The sequence below is a fragment of the Lissotriton vulgaris genome, chromosome 5, assembly GCF_964263255.1.
Source record: "Lissotriton vulgaris chromosome 5, aLisVul1.2, whole genome shotgun sequence".
Taxonomy (NCBI): domain Eukaryota; kingdom Metazoa; phylum Chordata; class Amphibia; order Caudata; family Salamandridae; genus Lissotriton; species Lissotriton vulgaris.
In genome coordinates this window covers 861197466-861214640 of record NC_141693.1, presented here as the reverse complement: position 1 = coordinate 861214640, position 17175 = coordinate 861197466, and the positions used below count along the sequence as shown (strand labels likewise).

At 43.8% G+C, this 17175-nt stretch overlaps 1 protein-coding gene across 1 annotated transcript in view; it reads right to left on the bottom strand.

The window, feature by feature from the left end:
• TMEM254 (transmembrane protein 254) overlaps positions 1 to 17175 on the bottom strand; it is a 111774-nt gene that overhangs the window by 72413 nt on the left and 22186 nt on the right. Inside the window, exons 2-3 of the mRNA XM_086922426.1 lie at positions 13168 to 13271; positions 8551 to 8610 (exon numbers count right to left, since the gene is read on the bottom strand). Of these exons, the coding sequence (XP_086778552.1) occupies positions 8551 to 8610; positions 13168 to 13271 (164 nt within the window). The remainder of the gene's footprint in view (positions 1 to 8550; positions 8611 to 13167; positions 13272 to 17175) is intronic.

Sequence of the window (17175 nt, the reverse complement as noted above, 5' to 3'; positions counted from 1 at the left end):
GCCGCTGCCAGGTGGGGTGAGGCCAATCTACCTTACAGATCAAGGTAAGAACTGGACGACATTTGGCTAATGAAGTCTCTTTCCAAATGAATACAATCTGGCTCTATAAATAATAAGAGCATATAGATCAACTTTTCAAGTGATTGTAATATTGATCCATAGACTATGGACTTATTTCATAGCCCATAGGATACTGATAGTTTAAACCCGATACCCATACCTCTCTTTCTTTCCACAGTGATCGACACAGACTGTAAGGGCATTTGGATTATTCAGGTGACCGTGTGAACTTGTCTAATATTTCCTTGTGTCACCTTTTCACCTCACTTATTATTTTCTCACATTGTGCAGTAGCTCTAACTTGTTTAGTTTTGGTCCTGATGAAAGCAAGGACGCAATAGTCCCTATATTGCAGAAACATGTTGACCACCCTTACCTCAGGCAGTCTACATAACCAGACTGCTTAAGGCCACACATATTTTTAATCTTGGTATTTAAGGCACACATAGAATAAATAACATTCTGTGCTTTTCTAAACCAATTTTAACACACTTTTTTGTTTTGGTTTCTTCTTCTTTCACTCACTTTTTCCTGCACTGCACACCCCAGTCCCATGTCTTTGTCCACTCATTAACATCGAGTGGTAGACCACACTGTTACTGTCAACACCACCAAAGGGACCCCCTTACCACCGGGTCAACCTTTGATTGTGGCACTGATTTTCTCAGACGGGTGGTTCGGATAAAATCCCAAATGATGAAGGGCGGATTCGAATGGTGACTGATGGGTATTTTCCTCATCCCTTGAGAGTCTCCTGTGCCGAATCAATTTTGAGTTGTGGGTGTTTGGGCAGCTTCTGTACACCTCTGGGCGGTGTTTGTTTTGAGACCCTCTGGTACACTTTGTTATTTATAGGTTCTTTGGGGAACGTATCCAGAGCTTGGTCTATAAATCTCCCCGAGGTCCTCCCCCACCGTAGTGTTTTTTGCAATTGGATTTTATCCATATGGAGAGATGCAACAACTTAAGTACATCCTTGTGGTTGTCTGTGCCTTTTCGAGATGGTTAGAGGCTTACCCCTTAAAAGATAATACTGCCTTATCCACAGCCAAAGTATTACTCAAGGAATTCTTCCCTAAGTTTGGATTGCCAAGGATGGTGTGGAGTGATAACGGAAGTGAATTTGTGAGTCAAGTCATGAAGAGAGTGTGTGAAGGTTTAGGCATAAGGCAGAAATTTCATGCTGCCAACCACCCCCAATCAGCTGGTTTAGTCGAATGTTATAATGGCACTTTGAAGCTTAAGTTAGACAAGATTCAGGCGAGTTCTGGCCTCCAATGGCCCGATGCGTTGCCGTTGGCACTTTTGTCAACTAGAACTACAGTACATTCCTGAATAGGCCTTAGTCCATATGGGATTGTGTTTGGCCGCCTGGCGAATGTGTGGGGAGTGCCGAGGCCAACAAAGTTTAGCGAAATTGAATATCCTGTGCTGATCGAATACTTGTATGATTTGACAGCTAAAATGCGTGTCTTACATCAACAGGTTCATGATAACCTTCCAAAAGCATCTGAAGATCCAGGTCATACCATTGATCCTGGAGACTGGGTTCTAGTACGGAACTTCCAGCGGACGAAGAATGATCAGCCCCGCTGGACTGGACCCCATCAAGTGCTTTTATCTACATGAACTTCAGTGAGAGTCCACGGCAAGAAGAACTGGATCCACGGAGTACATTGTAAGAGGGTATCTCTACCTCTGCCGTACGACCAGTGGGTCCAGGAAGGTGTTGGTGATTTAGAGACTGAGACTGTGCCAAGATTCGTTCCATTTAGCGACGCACGTTTGATTGGGACAAGCTCTGAGCGTGAGGACGACGATATTTTACAAGCAGCTGTGCCTCCTTCTCTGAGACTGGACACTACTGAGCCTGAGTTGTTGTTTCGAGATCAGACAGTGCCTGGTAAAGGCTGCTATAATTTGCGACCAAGAAACAATGGACTAATAAAGAAATAATTCCTTTTTGTTTTTGAAAACTGCACTCTCTCATCCAAAAAGCTGCTCGAACCGCCATCCGGGTTCAGCTGTAGGGTCGCGGTATCAAGACTTGGAGTGTCAAGCCGTGTAGACGCAAGGTCGACGGTTCTGGTTTGTTCAAGGGCGTTCCCTGGACTTACAGACGTACACCTGAGTGAAGAAAACCAACTACCGTGAACAGCACGGTTAGAGGATGGAGTTTTTTGAGATCGAGAGAGCTGATGTAGAGATGAACTCTAAGAGAAAAATGTGTAGATTACTACGAAGAAAATATTTTTTGATAATGTGTCTTTTAATGCTACTTAGCATGACAATGTTTCTGGTGGGATATGTTGTTTTCTCTTTCCAAGTGACGTTTGCACCCACCACACAACCTATGTCTTTTCCTACTACTTCTTTGCATTCTTTTCATCCTTTGCCTGAACATGAGTCAATTAGAAGATCGGAATTTGTCAATAATTCTTTTGTGCAACTTCTGCATCAGCATCAGTTAGTAGTGAACACCACTGATTGTTGGGTGTGTGGTCTTATGCCTCATACTACAGATAAAGGTATCCCTTATTTGGTTCTGCCATTTAGTTACAATGGGTCTGTATGGGCATATAGGACGATGTTTATTTATGCCCATGAAGTTTACCCCCTGTGTTCTATGAAAGATAGTCCGAGTAATAGTGCTCTAGTGAAGGGAATAGTGGATATGATTAGAGGTATCGATTCCTATGAGACTATTCCTAAAGATGATTTTTATGTAAAGGTATATACCCAGGCAGACTTACAACACAAGAAGCTGGCTACTAAGAGAACATATTATATATAACCAACAATCAAGAAATTAGTGCAATGGACTGTAATGATATCAAAAATAATTTTTAATTCCGATATTAAAAAATGAATAAATACATATAGATCTGTATACAAGATAAACACAGTAAAAGCTATTGATTCTTAGTGTGACCTTTCTTTAACAGATCATAAGAAATCATAACAATTAACAATAAAACATTCTCTTTGAAAATGAAGAATTGGGCTGTGTATGTCAACGCGTTTCGACAAAGTCTTTTGTCTTCATCAGGACAAATGAATATTCAGCCACTTTTTGTTATGATTTCTTATGATGTGTTAAAGAAAGGTCACACTAAGAATCAATAGCTTTTACTGTGTTTATCTTGTATACAGATCTATATGTATTTATTCATTTTTTAATATCGGAATTAAAAATTATTTTTGATATCATTACAGTCCATTGCACTAATTTCTTGATTGTTGGTTATATATAATATGTTCTCTTAGTAGCCAGCTTCTTGAGTTGTAAGTCTGCCTGGGTATATACCTTTACATAAAAATTGTTTTCCCTGACCCAGGAGTCATATCCTAACCAGGGGGTCCTTGATACCTACACAGTATTCCTAAAGATGAGACACTAGCTTATATTGGATGGAATGTGACTGGATATGGTGTTAGTCTGAGTGAAAAGCAGTGACGGAAAAGGTCACCTCCGATTTGGATCGTACCCCATCGTAGTCATTTTTGTCTGCAAGGTAATGGCAAGAATCCGAGAGCTCAGTTAGGGAAGAGTGTTTGTACTGAGACGTATGTTTTTGCGTCCCAGACTTCCCCACCGTTTTAGCAGCTAAGGGTACGTATTTTGTCTGCCATGACAGAGCATATACATGGTTGCCCCCTGATTTTTCGGGAACATGTTATGTTTCGTATCTGTTGCTCCCTACGTATACTGCAGCCGCAGATTACCACAGAACGAGAATTGTTAGAGGTGTCTTCAGTAAGGAAGATACTACAGGACAAGAAGTGGGAGACTTTCTCAAGGATTTCCTACCGTTTTGGGGACCTATGGCTAATAGTAGGAACATATGGCAATTGACGAGAGTGGTTGAGTCCACCATAAATGAAACTGCTGGTGCCCTTAGTAATGTGACTGCTGAGCTTCAAGCGGATCGTCTTATGACGTTGCAGAATCGTGTTGCGTTAGATGTCATACTTGCAGATAGAGGAGGGGTATGTAAATTGATCCAATCGAGCTGCTGCGTTTTCATTCCAGACAATGCTCCTACAGTGTACCAGGCCATTGCTAAGCTACATAAGATCTCAGAGTCTGTAAATGTGGACGAAGGAGATTGGTCGTTGATGGGATGGTTTTGGGAATTGTTATCCACTTGGGGATGGAAGATTCTGATGATCATTGGGATAGCTTTAACGATTCTTTTCCTGCTCTGTCTTTGTGTACTGTGTGCTCCTGCTATATGTGGCCTTTGTGCTACTATGTGTATAAGGAGACCTGTCTCGAGAGAAGTACTGAGTAATAGGATGATGCTCCAGCAGCATCTTCATGATCTGATGAATATAGAGCTGGATTCAGATTGATGTGAATTTAGGTTATTGCCTATGTAAGGGCAAAAGGAGGGTCTGAGGTTCTGTGAATTCTGAACCCGTTTCATAAAGGTCATGGTTTCGTTACGAATTTGATAGTAGCGAACCGTAACTAGTGAGTGCGGCAAGTACGAGTGATTTCGCCATGTTAGACTGATGGATTCACTACGAATTTAGGGATTTCGTTCCGAACCTTGGGGTCCATTTTGTGCATGGCAGCCATTTTGTGGTTGCCCTCACATAGGCCGATGACTAGGCTGAACGAGTCTTTAGTACATGTACACGTTAGTTGACTTCTGAATGACCTAAGTGAGCTGACCTCGTTGCCTGAAGCTGACCTTGCTAAGCCAGTTCCTTGCCCGATAGCTGATCAAGATTGAGGATCAGAGCACAGGACATTGTAAAGTTTGGTATGCACACACACACCCCTTATCCTACTTCTCATCTGTTTCTGTTCCTTCCTTTATGGCCTCTTTTATGATATGGGTGTGGTCTTTTATTATGGGTTTATCCGGCCTGCTCAAGAAGGAATGTTGGGCTTTCCTGTGTAATTAATGGTGGGCTGGACAACTGATAAGTGGGTTTGTCGTCATGCGATACCTTTTGCAATAATGCCTATGATTGGACAAATTGTAAATAGTGAGTGTTTGTCCGTAATGTGATTTTTGGCATAAAAGATGATGTCTTGCCTTACGAATTTGAGCAGTCTCCAATGAATATTCCTGTGTTGTACTTCGTGGACTTCTGTTCCTGGTTGCAGCCAATAAATTTGATCTTTGACGCCACCGAGAAGTATCCTGTGTCTCTGTATTCTAAGACAGGTGAACTCGAAGACTTTGGGCGTGCCCCTGGCGCCGCTGGGTTCCAAAACCCGGTTCTTCACATCTGAATGGGATCCATTGAAATGTGTGAATCATCTCAATTTATTTTTAGCATGGGCTTTCCTGTCTTTGTTTACTTTATCAGTCAAGGATCATTAATGCAGCTGGAATATATTTTTAAAAGCTTTCTTCTTATAATTACAGTTAAAGTGTGTACAAATGAGGGTAAAAAATACTGCCTTTTTTTGGTGATAATGTTACTTTTTGTTGACTGTTTAATTAGATGAAATGTGCATAACGTTACTGGAGAGTACTATGCTCAATGACTCATGAAACCATGTACTACTCATATAAAACGCTTGTTACAGCCATGTACCTACAACGTAAAAGTACTATGGTCATATTTATGATGTTGCTTACTACTGATTCAGTATTATTTGTGTACATTGTCATGGAGATAGGCTTTGCCTTCACACTATATTAAGTTAGCATGAGCTTATTAGAAGTTTAAACGCCATCTTTCCTCTCTGCTGCTTCTGCACACGGCACATATTGTTATTAGTGCTTTGAACCTAGTATATTATTTTGCTTCACACAAGAATAATGTTTTTCCTATAGTATCACCTTTGCTTGGTAAACTATGTCTCTACAGTGAGTGCCGAGGCCTTCAAGGTTATTTCAACACAGTGGTTGTTATTCGGTCTGATCAGCACACGTCTTAGACATAACACATGTACAGCTGTGGCCAACTCTGGCTTTTGGCGCGTTTCATAATGTAATGCGCAAAGCCTGCAGACACACTTGATGAATATTCGCATGCAGAGAGTTGGTGTAGAAGATGATGTGATCCCTTTCTACTAAAACCAGAGGTATGGTGTCGCCCTGCTAAAACCCAAAGAGACCTTCTTTAGATATAATATAATATACTAGCAAGGGAGGGAAAGATTTAGGTGTAATTTAGCCTTCTTCCCTTTAGCATTTTACCATGGTTTCTTCCTTTGTATTTTATGGAATAGTAACTATACCGATAACCTTGTTGCTTATAATATGTTTGCTTGTAGTAGCTAAGATACTGTGCCCTAGAACACGGCATTAGAAATAAATATTTCAAACTTGCACGTGTCCTCATTTACTCCTCGTTCTGGACTGGTATGTTAGTATAACGAAAGAGTGTTCAAGTGTTACAAGTGACCTGAGGTGTTCTAAGTTCATGTTCTGGGTTGTCTAGTCATTGGGGGTGTGTAAGAACCAATGAGACACAGATTGCTAGTCTGGTAGGGGATTTTGGATACTAAAGGTGAGTTTTGGCACACCCTAATTCACGGAGATTCCAAGTCTCTATGCACAAGTTCTGTGTAGGAGCAGAATCCTTGCGACAACATCTTCTGTTGTAGGAGTCCTTCTTTTATGTAAAGAAAACCTGCCCATTCACATTAATTTATACATTGAGATGTTCACAGGACCATGGTCCTTGTGATATCCCGTCCGCCTCATCCCTTTCCCCCTACAAGTTGGACATGGGCGTATATTTTTTATAACGCGGTCCGTTTAGCTTAACTTGGTGTGTTTGAACACAACGTTCTAAAACCATCTCATTGCTCAAATGGGAGTACTTTCTAAAATAGGTTTCCCTTGTCGTCATTGCTTGATTTTGCTCGCGAGTAAGTGTCACTCACAGGACCAGATTCCGATGTTGTTCGGAAGGCCTACTATTAGACTTTTCCGGATCCAAATCGTAGCCCTTTTTACTAAACGAATTGTACATAGGTCCGAATGACAAAGTATGATGCGAAGTTCGTGTACGCGCCGACTGAATAGTTTCAGGACCAGATTCTGTCCTTACGACGCGTTCGTAGCCCAATCATGCTGCGCAATGGAGCACTATTCCGACCGAGAGAGTACGATGCACGATTCGGACAGCTGCATCAACTCTGTTTCAGCTAGACAAAACTGCTGTCGGAAGCGTACTTCGGGGAGGGAGGGGGGGCGTAGCAGGCTCCTTCACCCAGAGCCCTCCGAGTCTGTCGCGGGGGTGCCCATGGGTCCCCCCCGATCCATGCACGCACAGTGTGGCGGGCACCATGGGGTGCCAGCCACAGGGTGTACGTTTTTCCCCACCCACCCCTTTTTGCTATGGGAGCCTGTGTACGCGTCGTCGGTACACAGGCTCCCATAGAGTTCAATGGGAGTCCGCGCAAACCGAGTCCGTAAGCATACGAACGCATCGTACTTGCTCGCTCGGACTCCCAATGCACGTCTCGCTCGGAAAGCCCTACAGATCCGAGTCGTACAGAGTGCTTTCTTAGCGAGATAAGAATCAGGCCCATAGTCGTTGAAATGTCACTCATAATTGCACTAAAATTATGAAAATGTCACATTGCAATCTGAAATCTTAGCAGCTAAGCTTTTAGGATGGCCAATGCTTTAACGCAGCCCGTCTCTCTCAGAGATTACTCAGATGTCCAAAAGCACAGAAGCTAACTGCACCAACGTAGGACCGTTCTCATCCTTGCTGCACAATCCAACCCCTTTGTTAAAGTGACCCCCTCTCTGAATGCCAAACCCGGTCTGTGTTATTCCCTCAGCGATCTGGGGATAGACCGCTGCATGCATTATGTTTGAAGAGCTGTGGAAGTATGGGCGGGTTAAGAAGCTCTGCCAGAGAATCTCTTTTTTTGGGGGTGAGGTGCCCCCATACCTCTGGCAATACAAGCTGTGACGTACACTGATGTATAAACAATAAACCATATTTTAGCAATTAATGTGTAACAATCTTCAAGTAATCAGACCCAAATACACAATGCTAACATTTTAGAACAGTAAAGTGGAAGGTTTTGAAAGAACAACCCGGTAGAATGAATTTTCCTCATTGACTTCTATTAGGGTACAGACCATTTCAGGCAGTGAACAGCCACAACAAAGCCATTTTTTTACTTTAAAAATTCGGGTTGTTTGCAGGTATATAATGACCCATGTGACAAATTCATGGATAATTTTGTCTGGGAAATCCTAGTAAAATGCTGTTTCCACCTCGGTGTTTCCGGTAGAATTTAGACAGGAGTTATTTACTTTGTGATTCGCTTCTATGAGTTGTCAAAAAGCCCATGGATGGTTCAACCTTGCCTGGGTTTCATTTTCATGCTGAAAACTTTTAGACTAGCGAAAATGGTCGAATAAAATTGCTTGTTTTACTATAACCATTAGTCTTATTTCGAGAAACACACTTTATAAATTCTTAACTATTTACATGAACAGCATAAATGTCAAGTTAGGTGAACTGGGGTCTGCTGAGTGAATGGATAATTACCTGCATAGTGAGATGGTGTACAAGCCCTCTAGGAGATGAACTCCCCAAGCTACCCAAAACCTGGAAACATTCAAGAAAGAAGAGTTAGGGGATTCACATTTGGCAGACAAAAAGAATCCAAATCAAAAATATCGCACGATTACAGCTGGGCCAATAAATTATAGTATATACAGCAACATATATAAAGGAAGTGCTTAAGAAACCTGGTAAATCCCTCTCGTGGCACCAGTACTCACTTGGTAGGTGCGGAAATAGACTCATTCTATTATGGGGCAGCATGCCTTTCAGAAGGAGGGGGGGGGCTGCTGAGGAGAAATTAGTAAATTCCCTTTCTCTTTATTACATTGTATTGTAATTGCATTAATATAGAGCTTACTGCCCCTAACCAGGCATCAAAGCGCTTCTTAGGAGAGTAGCACGCTACTCCGGAACCCATAAAGAATTAGTAGAAAATTTAGTGAACTATGAAAGTGATTTGAGTGGCGGATAGGTTAGTCAAATATTTGGATTGAGAAGGATAGTGGAGGGATAGAAGAGGGAAAAAGGTTTGAATTCATATAGCGCTTGCAACCCTTGATGGGGTATTGAAGCGCTTTTTCAGAAAATAGCATGCTACCTCGAACCGATAAAGGATTAGTGGTGAATTAGTATTGTGGAATATGAAAGTAATTTGAGTGGAAGATATGTTAGTCAGTTATTTGGATTGAGAACGATAGTGGAGGGATAGACGAGTTTATGAGGATACGCTGCTTGTGCTGTGACAATAGATTTTATTGTTTTTTCGCACTTTTATATAGCGCTAACTCGAGCCGAAGGTATCAGATACTTTACGTGAGCACCAGTTGCATTACAGATGGACACCCTCATTTTTAGGCACAGGGAGATTAAGTGATTCTCCCGGAATCACATGATGTTTGAACTTCCCTGCTGAGTCTCGAAACTGGTTCCCCAGCTTCAAAGTCAGCCCGCTCTAGTCGTTAAGCCACATCCTAATTTTAAAGAGTAGCTGTAATAGCTTTGTTAATGAGGAAAAGGCTAACACGAATAATACAGCTAGAAGGAGCCAGATACCGAATCTGCAGCATTTTCTCTCTCACAACAGGACACACACACATACATATATATATATATTTCAACGTTTGAAACGGTTACTGCTCCCGTGAGTGTGTCTCGGTTTCACTTTAATGGCTTGGAACCTGCACAAACGGCTGTCGTGGCTTGGGGACACCACTAATTGCGCACTATAAGAAAGATTCTGAAAGCCATAGATGCTTTGAGGAAAAATAACAAGACAGAAAAACTCTCGGATAGCTATTATCTCTTGAAAAAAGGAGCCCGTGCAGAGGACTTTGCATGAGTTTCAAGCACTCTTCTAAATAACGAGCGCGGTCTCTGACGGTGCAGTAGAATTTGAGAAACCTAAAATTAGCAATATTACTACTTATCTGCTAGAACCGTTAGATGTCGATGGTGCTAAATTAATATTTATGGGAAATACTCAATGTCAACTGAGTTACAGACAATTACTGTATTGTAATTGCATTAATATAGCGCTTACTACCCCTGACAAGGCATCAAAGCGCTTTTTTGGTGAGTAGCATGCTACTCCGGAACCCATAAGGGATTAATGTTGAATTAGTATAGTGAAATATGAAAGTAATTTGAGTGGTGGGTGTGTTATTTAGTTATTTGGATAGAGAAGGGTAGCGGTGGGATAGAAGAGTGGAAAAAGGTTTGCATTTATAGAGTGCTTGCTACCCTTGATGAGGTGTTGAAGCACTTTTTCGGTGAATAGCACGCTACTCTGGAACCCATAAAGGATTAGTGGTGAATTAGTATAGTGAAATTTGAAAAGTCGAGATGTTTATTCGAATAGTGGTTCTGTTTTGACTAAGCATTCTGCACTGTATCACCTGTTGGGCTCTTAAAGATCGAGCGACAAGGTCTTTCCAACGGTTCCCGATTTCAGTGGTCTTCGCTGAGCTATGGTGACGGACTAATGTTGGAATGTGCTTCTGCTGTTTTTTTGGGAAAATTTGAAACCTTTTAAGGTTTAAGAAATCTTCGAAAACCTGGTTATTCCTAAACTATCGTGTTGGTGAGACTAGTCTATTAACTTCTCATTGGGTCTCATTGCCACTGGTTCTGGTTTTACGGATTAGCACCATAACATCCCAGCACAAATTACAATTACAAAGAATAGAATTTTTTGAATTTTGTTATTATTATTTTTATAATATCCAAGGTGTGGGTAACAGTTCATTCACAATTTTATTCACAGAAATATACAGAGGCAATCAATTATCAAATTTTATCACATATTTCGATACAGGACACCTTAAAGATTAGATATAACATGATCCATAAAAAAAATCTCAAAATCAGAGCATACAGTAAGAGAGGTTGAGGTAAAAAACGTACAGTACAATGATAACAAAACAGTATACTAGCAGCATGGTAGCGCAACGGAATTGAACTCTCCTGGGATAAAAGTGCTTGAAAAATACTGAAGTGCACATATTAACTGCAGCAAAACCTTTAAATCTCTTACCGACTCAACAGAGCCTTAAAGTGGCATGTACATAGATATAGGCCTCATTACCCCATGGACCCCCTATATACCACTTAACCCCTTCACTGCGGCGGCTATTCCACCTCAGTGCTAAGGGGGCGGGCGGAAATGCGGCGGGCGCATGCTGGTGACGGAACCGCTCCGTCACCAGCGTCGGTTGCGCTGTGAGGCAACCAACCCTGGCATTACAGGGGCGGTCGGGGTTAATTAACTCCTCCCCTGCTGATGAAGGAACCGCTCCGTCATCAGCCGCGGTGGCGCTGTGCTGATGACGGAGTGGCGCTGTGCTTATGACGGAGCGGTTCCGTCATGGCCCCGCCCGCTCAATAAAACGCTCAGCGCAGGCGCGGAATTCGCGCCGCGTAGGAGCGTCGGGCGGGCCATGACGGAACCGCTCCGTCATCAGCACAGCGCCACTCCGTCATCAGCACAGCGCCACCGCGGCTGATGACGGAGCGGTTCCTTCATCAGCAGGGGAGGAGTTAATTAACCCCGACCGCCCCTGTAATGCCAGGGTTGGTTGCCTCATCTCCGTTCATACCTTCTATCAAGAATTACAAAGAATTGAACGTCTGAGATTCAGTGTACTTTTGGGATTTAAAATAGTCCCTCATGCTTAATGCAAGAACTCCAGAGGAGACATGTCTTGGGTACTGCTGCTCTCCCACAATACACCAGAGCCTGTATGTATTTCGGGGAGTGTTCGGCCATAATCGTCAGGTTCAGAGTTTTCAAACTGCACGTTGTGCTGCTGAGGAATGGATTTCTTTTGAGTGTGCAGGAGCACTGACTGTCTAAATACAACTTCTCCCCCTACTCTCTCCAGTCGTGGTACTCACTGTTCCCCATTATCATGACGGTGTTGAAACACCAAAAAGCCTCGCCAACTGCAAGCTCACTGGGCTACGAGCCACCGTCATGAACAGGCAGACAGAAACTGACTTTGGGGGTCCCAAGCTGGGCACCCGTGGGCCACTGCTAAGTGGCCTGGCGGGCACAAGCAGTGCCCCCCACACATCCATGCATCGTATGCCAGGCATGCTGCCTGGCACATGGATGTGCACAGACTGCCTTTTTCTCCTGTGGCATGTGCAACTGCCAGCACTACGCACCTACCCTAATTGGGTAGGTGGAACTGCCGACTCATTGTTGGACTGTAACCTGCCGAAACGATGGCGGGCGGCAGCCCGACCGACTGCCATCGTAATAAAGGTCTTAAAGTCACAAGTCAGAAATTTGCAATGAAATCTTTAGCGCACCCTTTCCGGAAAGCATCCCTCCGGGAGGTAGTAAATCATTTCTTAGGACAAAAATTATTTTCCCCATAAAATGCTAATTTCGAACGTCTTGATCTCCGTGTGAACGTTTTGCGTTTAATAACACTTGAACCCAACCTAAAATTCAGTGTGAATGCTGAAGAGTGATAATGCTCCACGGTCTATACTAGCCATTGAAATACCAATATATTTTAAGGATTGCTTTTCATAAGAGCACATAAAACCTTTGCAATTAGCCAATAGATATTGAAAATTGCAATTTGGACCGGTAGATTACTCAACCGGCTCATTTAGCAAATTAAATTGAAAAACAAATAGGGTGCCTGAGACTGTCAAGACTCATCACTAGACTTGGTAGATCAGTTCACTGCACAGCTCGCAATAAAACATTTTGAAGGGATGATTAAAGCCATCACTCAGCTCCACGTATTAATGTTCATTACTTAAGTCCTTTACAAGGTGTGCTGCATCGGCAGATATGCAGCCTAAAGCTATTGGGTGAGAAGGTTAGGCTAAAATGGTGAGGCAACCATTTCCTGCCTCACGATTTCACACTGCTTAAATCTTGTACCTCAAATTTCAGAGGGGGAAAAGGGAAGGTCAAAAAACAACATTTTTGTATTTATACTATTTGCACAAATGACCATCTGAGATAATTACAACCTGTGTTCTCACTGTCATAGCGCTGGCCATTTCCACCAGTTGAGACACTTATCTAACAACAGAAGCCACAAAATGTGTTGTGACTATTTGTATGATCCGACTTACCCATAATATAGCCAGGGGTAGTGGCTTCTCACCAGGTATTTGACGAAGGACCCTAGGGGGCCGAGCTGCTGGTACGGCACGTGTTCAGGCCAAAACACTGTCCACTGAAAAAAAGAGCAAGAAAGTTGTATGTGGGTAACAGTGCGGTAAGCTGTAGCATCTCTATTAGGTAACCTGGGCAGGGGTGTGGTACCAACCTAAATTGTGAGTAAATGCACAAACAGCAAACAAAGGGCTTTTCAGAATTCTGAACCACTCAATCGTTCATGCATTTTAGGTGTAGCATCAATGATCGATGCGCATTGATTCCGGTAATCTGAATTCTACATTGTTCCTCCATTTTTTACGACATCCTGTAGAAGTACATCTATTGACTTTGAAATAGTTCAGTGAGTTTTAGTGCCTCTTCCATAAACCTGTGTAATCTATAACTCACAGACATAAAAATGGGTGAAGTGACAGAGGGAAGAAACAATTCAGCCATTCACGCTCCAAAGTGCTGAAAATGCAATTTATTGTCAGATCCCATTCTGGGAGCCATGGGCAGGCATTTTTTGCCTCTACTATCCTGGGATCCATCCTAATATGTCTCTGAAAATCTTGGCCAAGAACAACCCCTTCAGCACTTGGTTCTAAGTGGTAGTGATGGCGAGCAGGCACAGGCTTCAGGGAGGTTAGCATGGGCGTGCGCAACTCCAATTTCGACACAACACCTATGAGCGCAATAATTTAATTTACCAGCCAAGTGCTTCTTTTTATGGAAAGTACTTTATTCCACTATAAGCAGGGTCACTGGAATTATGCGGCAGGGGAGGGTCAAATTATGCGGAGGGGTTGTGTAAATTGCATAAAAAATCAAATTTTGCTGCATAATGAGGCACGTTCTGCTTTAGTATACCTCATTATTTTTAACGTTTCACATGTTGACACTATCTGGACAAAGGCTTCACCTAATTAGTACCACTTTGACAACCAATTACAGAAATGAGCGACATTTCTGCCCCAACATTTTTTAATAAAGAAATAAAGCAACTCCGGGCACAGGTACAGGTCATAGTCTAGGTGTGAACCTATCAGGGCAGCATCTTCCAAGTGTTAACCATCAAAGAACTGAGGAGGGAGACCTTTTCTCAGCATTTTGATGTGGTAGGTGCAAGCTGAAACTGCAGCAGAAACGTGTGCTGATATAGACAGCGGGCTGTCAAACTTTATACCAAGACATTTAACAGTCTTTGCTGGTTCTAGATCTCATCTGGCTCAGCAGGTCAATATGTGTTGAGCAAATGGTCAAGCACTAGCAATTCGAGAGCTGTTGACAGTAGTGCACAGCTTTACCAGGCAGAAAGAGACCCCAGTCCTCACTCTGAAAATGGCCAAAGCTATTAGAAGTAGTAGAGTTGAGCTTGAGAGTGACACCTGTTCAATGCGCGTATGACGGACTTGTGTGATGCCACCCTACCCACTCTCTTAACTCCCTACTACTCAGACCCTGTGCCCCTTTTCTCTTCTCATCCCTCCCTTTTAGACCACATACCTTCTTCCGTTCACAGCTTTCTCCCTAACTATTACACAGTAGGTCTACTCTTTCAAAGAATGCCCTGATAATCTTTCCCCTCACAGCAGAACGCACTCTCAGTTGCCTCTGCTAAGCAGCTTAACATTCCATATACTGCTCTGCACTCCTTTGACAATAAACTAGGTCCCTTCAATTCCACTATCTCCCACTTAAGCTCTAAAATACCCACTGTACTCGATTCCTTACTCCCTTGGTGAAAACACAATACCCCATAATTTTAACTCGGAGACGTTTGCGTCTCCCTTGCCCAGAAAGAGCTGTGCATAATCTATCCCCAACTGAAATGACCAATTTACTTGCTAGCTACAATACCTCGTTCTCCCCCACCATTTCTTCTACAGACAACACAAATCAACGCACTATACCCATCATCTCCCTGGTCCAAACCAAACACCAAACGTTTATAACCCAGACACAAACCCATAGAAACATCATTCCCATCATTACTAAAAGCCCAGACACCCCTATTGCCAAAACAGTCACCCCAGAGATGTGATGAAGGCTTCACAACTGCAGATCTGCAAGAAAACGCAAGTTGGAAACCCCAGACACCATCACACAATACAAACTTGATCTACTCATCCTCACTGAGATATGGTTTAATGACACTTATCACACTTTCTTCAATCTTCTGGTCCCCCAAACTTAAATTTTCAGGATTGACAGCCTTGGCAAAAATTGGAGGAGGTGTTGCAATCATATTCAAAGATTCTCTTCACTGCAGAGAACTATCCAGTATGTCTTTCTCTACATTTGAATACTTTTGAACTTCGTGGTCAGCTCAGCTCCCCCATGAGGATGCACACCATGTATCACCCACTAGGTGACTGCTCCGCCTTCAATGAGGAATTTATCAACTTTGCAAATGACCAATACTATCTAATCGATAGACTGATCTACCTAGGTGACTTTAATCTACACTGTGGTATCTCAGTTGATTGGGACATCAACCAGCTGTCCTCATTTCTCCCCAGAAATGACCTTGTGCAACACACTTCTAAGCCAACACATTCCAAGGGCTCTACTCTTGACCTGATCTCCAAAGTTCACCTGATAACAGTAGATGATCCTATACAGTAGACTAGTCTGACCATTTTTTCACCCCCTTCTCACTCCACATCTCTCATGTTGCTAATCTAGGTCAATCCCAAAGCACCACTACCTGGTTTTGCACCCCACAAAAGACATCAATCTTAACACTTTCAGCAATTCAACTAAGATGCCCATTCCAGACTTCAACACCAACTCTGACATTAACGGGGGGTGGCTAGCCAGGCAACGAAATGGCCGCCTCTTGAGCGAGCTCCGCCGACTGAGGCATTTATCCTGTATTAATCCTACACACAGAGCGGCTACGAGGGCACAACTTCCAGTCATAGGGAAGCAGAACCTCTGTGGAACCGGGTGCTCGAAATTCAAGGCCTGATCTGAGACCTGTGATGTGTTTGAGTCGGCTGAGGTGCGGACCGGAGGAGGCGACTGCGGAGGCCGTGTGCGGATCGGACAACCCCAGGCGAGTCTAACAACTGAGCCTGGTGCTTGATGGGCCCTTTGTGTTAGGAACTGGGCCATTGTGATATGTGCAGAATGAGCTGCGGGCGAATGCCTGTTTGTGCGATCCTGTTTGTGCGATCCTGCTTCCCGACTCCTGAAAACACGGCGCTGGCTGCTGGGTGAGCGAGGTGAACAGCCTTAGAACACATCGCGCAATTCAAAAGAGATCCGGGAGTCGCCATCGTGATGCAGACGGGGCCGCAATAGCGATACTGCTGCTACGTACCCTCCCGACGCGGTCGGGCGCCACACACCTACTTTAAACCTGCTGAACTTTGCTCCCCTACTGTGGGGATCCCTACCTGTGGTGCCACGTCCTCTGACTGGATCCGCGGGGTGCGAGAGTCACTGACTGCGCCACATGTGTGGGACCTGCCCCCCCCCCCCCCCCCCGAACCCAGCTCACTGCCTGTGACGATACTGAGCGGATCCCGCAGGAGACACTGGCTGGTCTTGCTGCTAAACTGGGAGCTAGCTTGCGCCGCATGGGAGGAGTCCTGCCGTGATGCCGCCATTGCAGGTGAGGAGGTGTTATGCCGGGGGGCCCGTTGACACTGCCGCAGTGCTACCATCTGTAATGGCGGATACCAGAGACTGACCACGCCACGACTGCTGGCGTCTACCTGTAGGTGCGTCACTGCTAACTAGACGCGGAAACATTAAGTTCCTCTACGTGCCAAAGGGTGTTCACTCTGAAGATTGCGCCTGGATGTCCCGAATGTCTGAAACCTAGGTGCCGATATCGTGAAGGTGGATGGGGAACTGCGGGAGAGGTGTTGATATTGCCCCTTGAGAAGCGACTCCTGCTGTGTGTGTCCCTGACTGGAGGTACGGGTGAAGGCCTTGGGGGCATACATCTTAGAGTGCACCTCAAACCA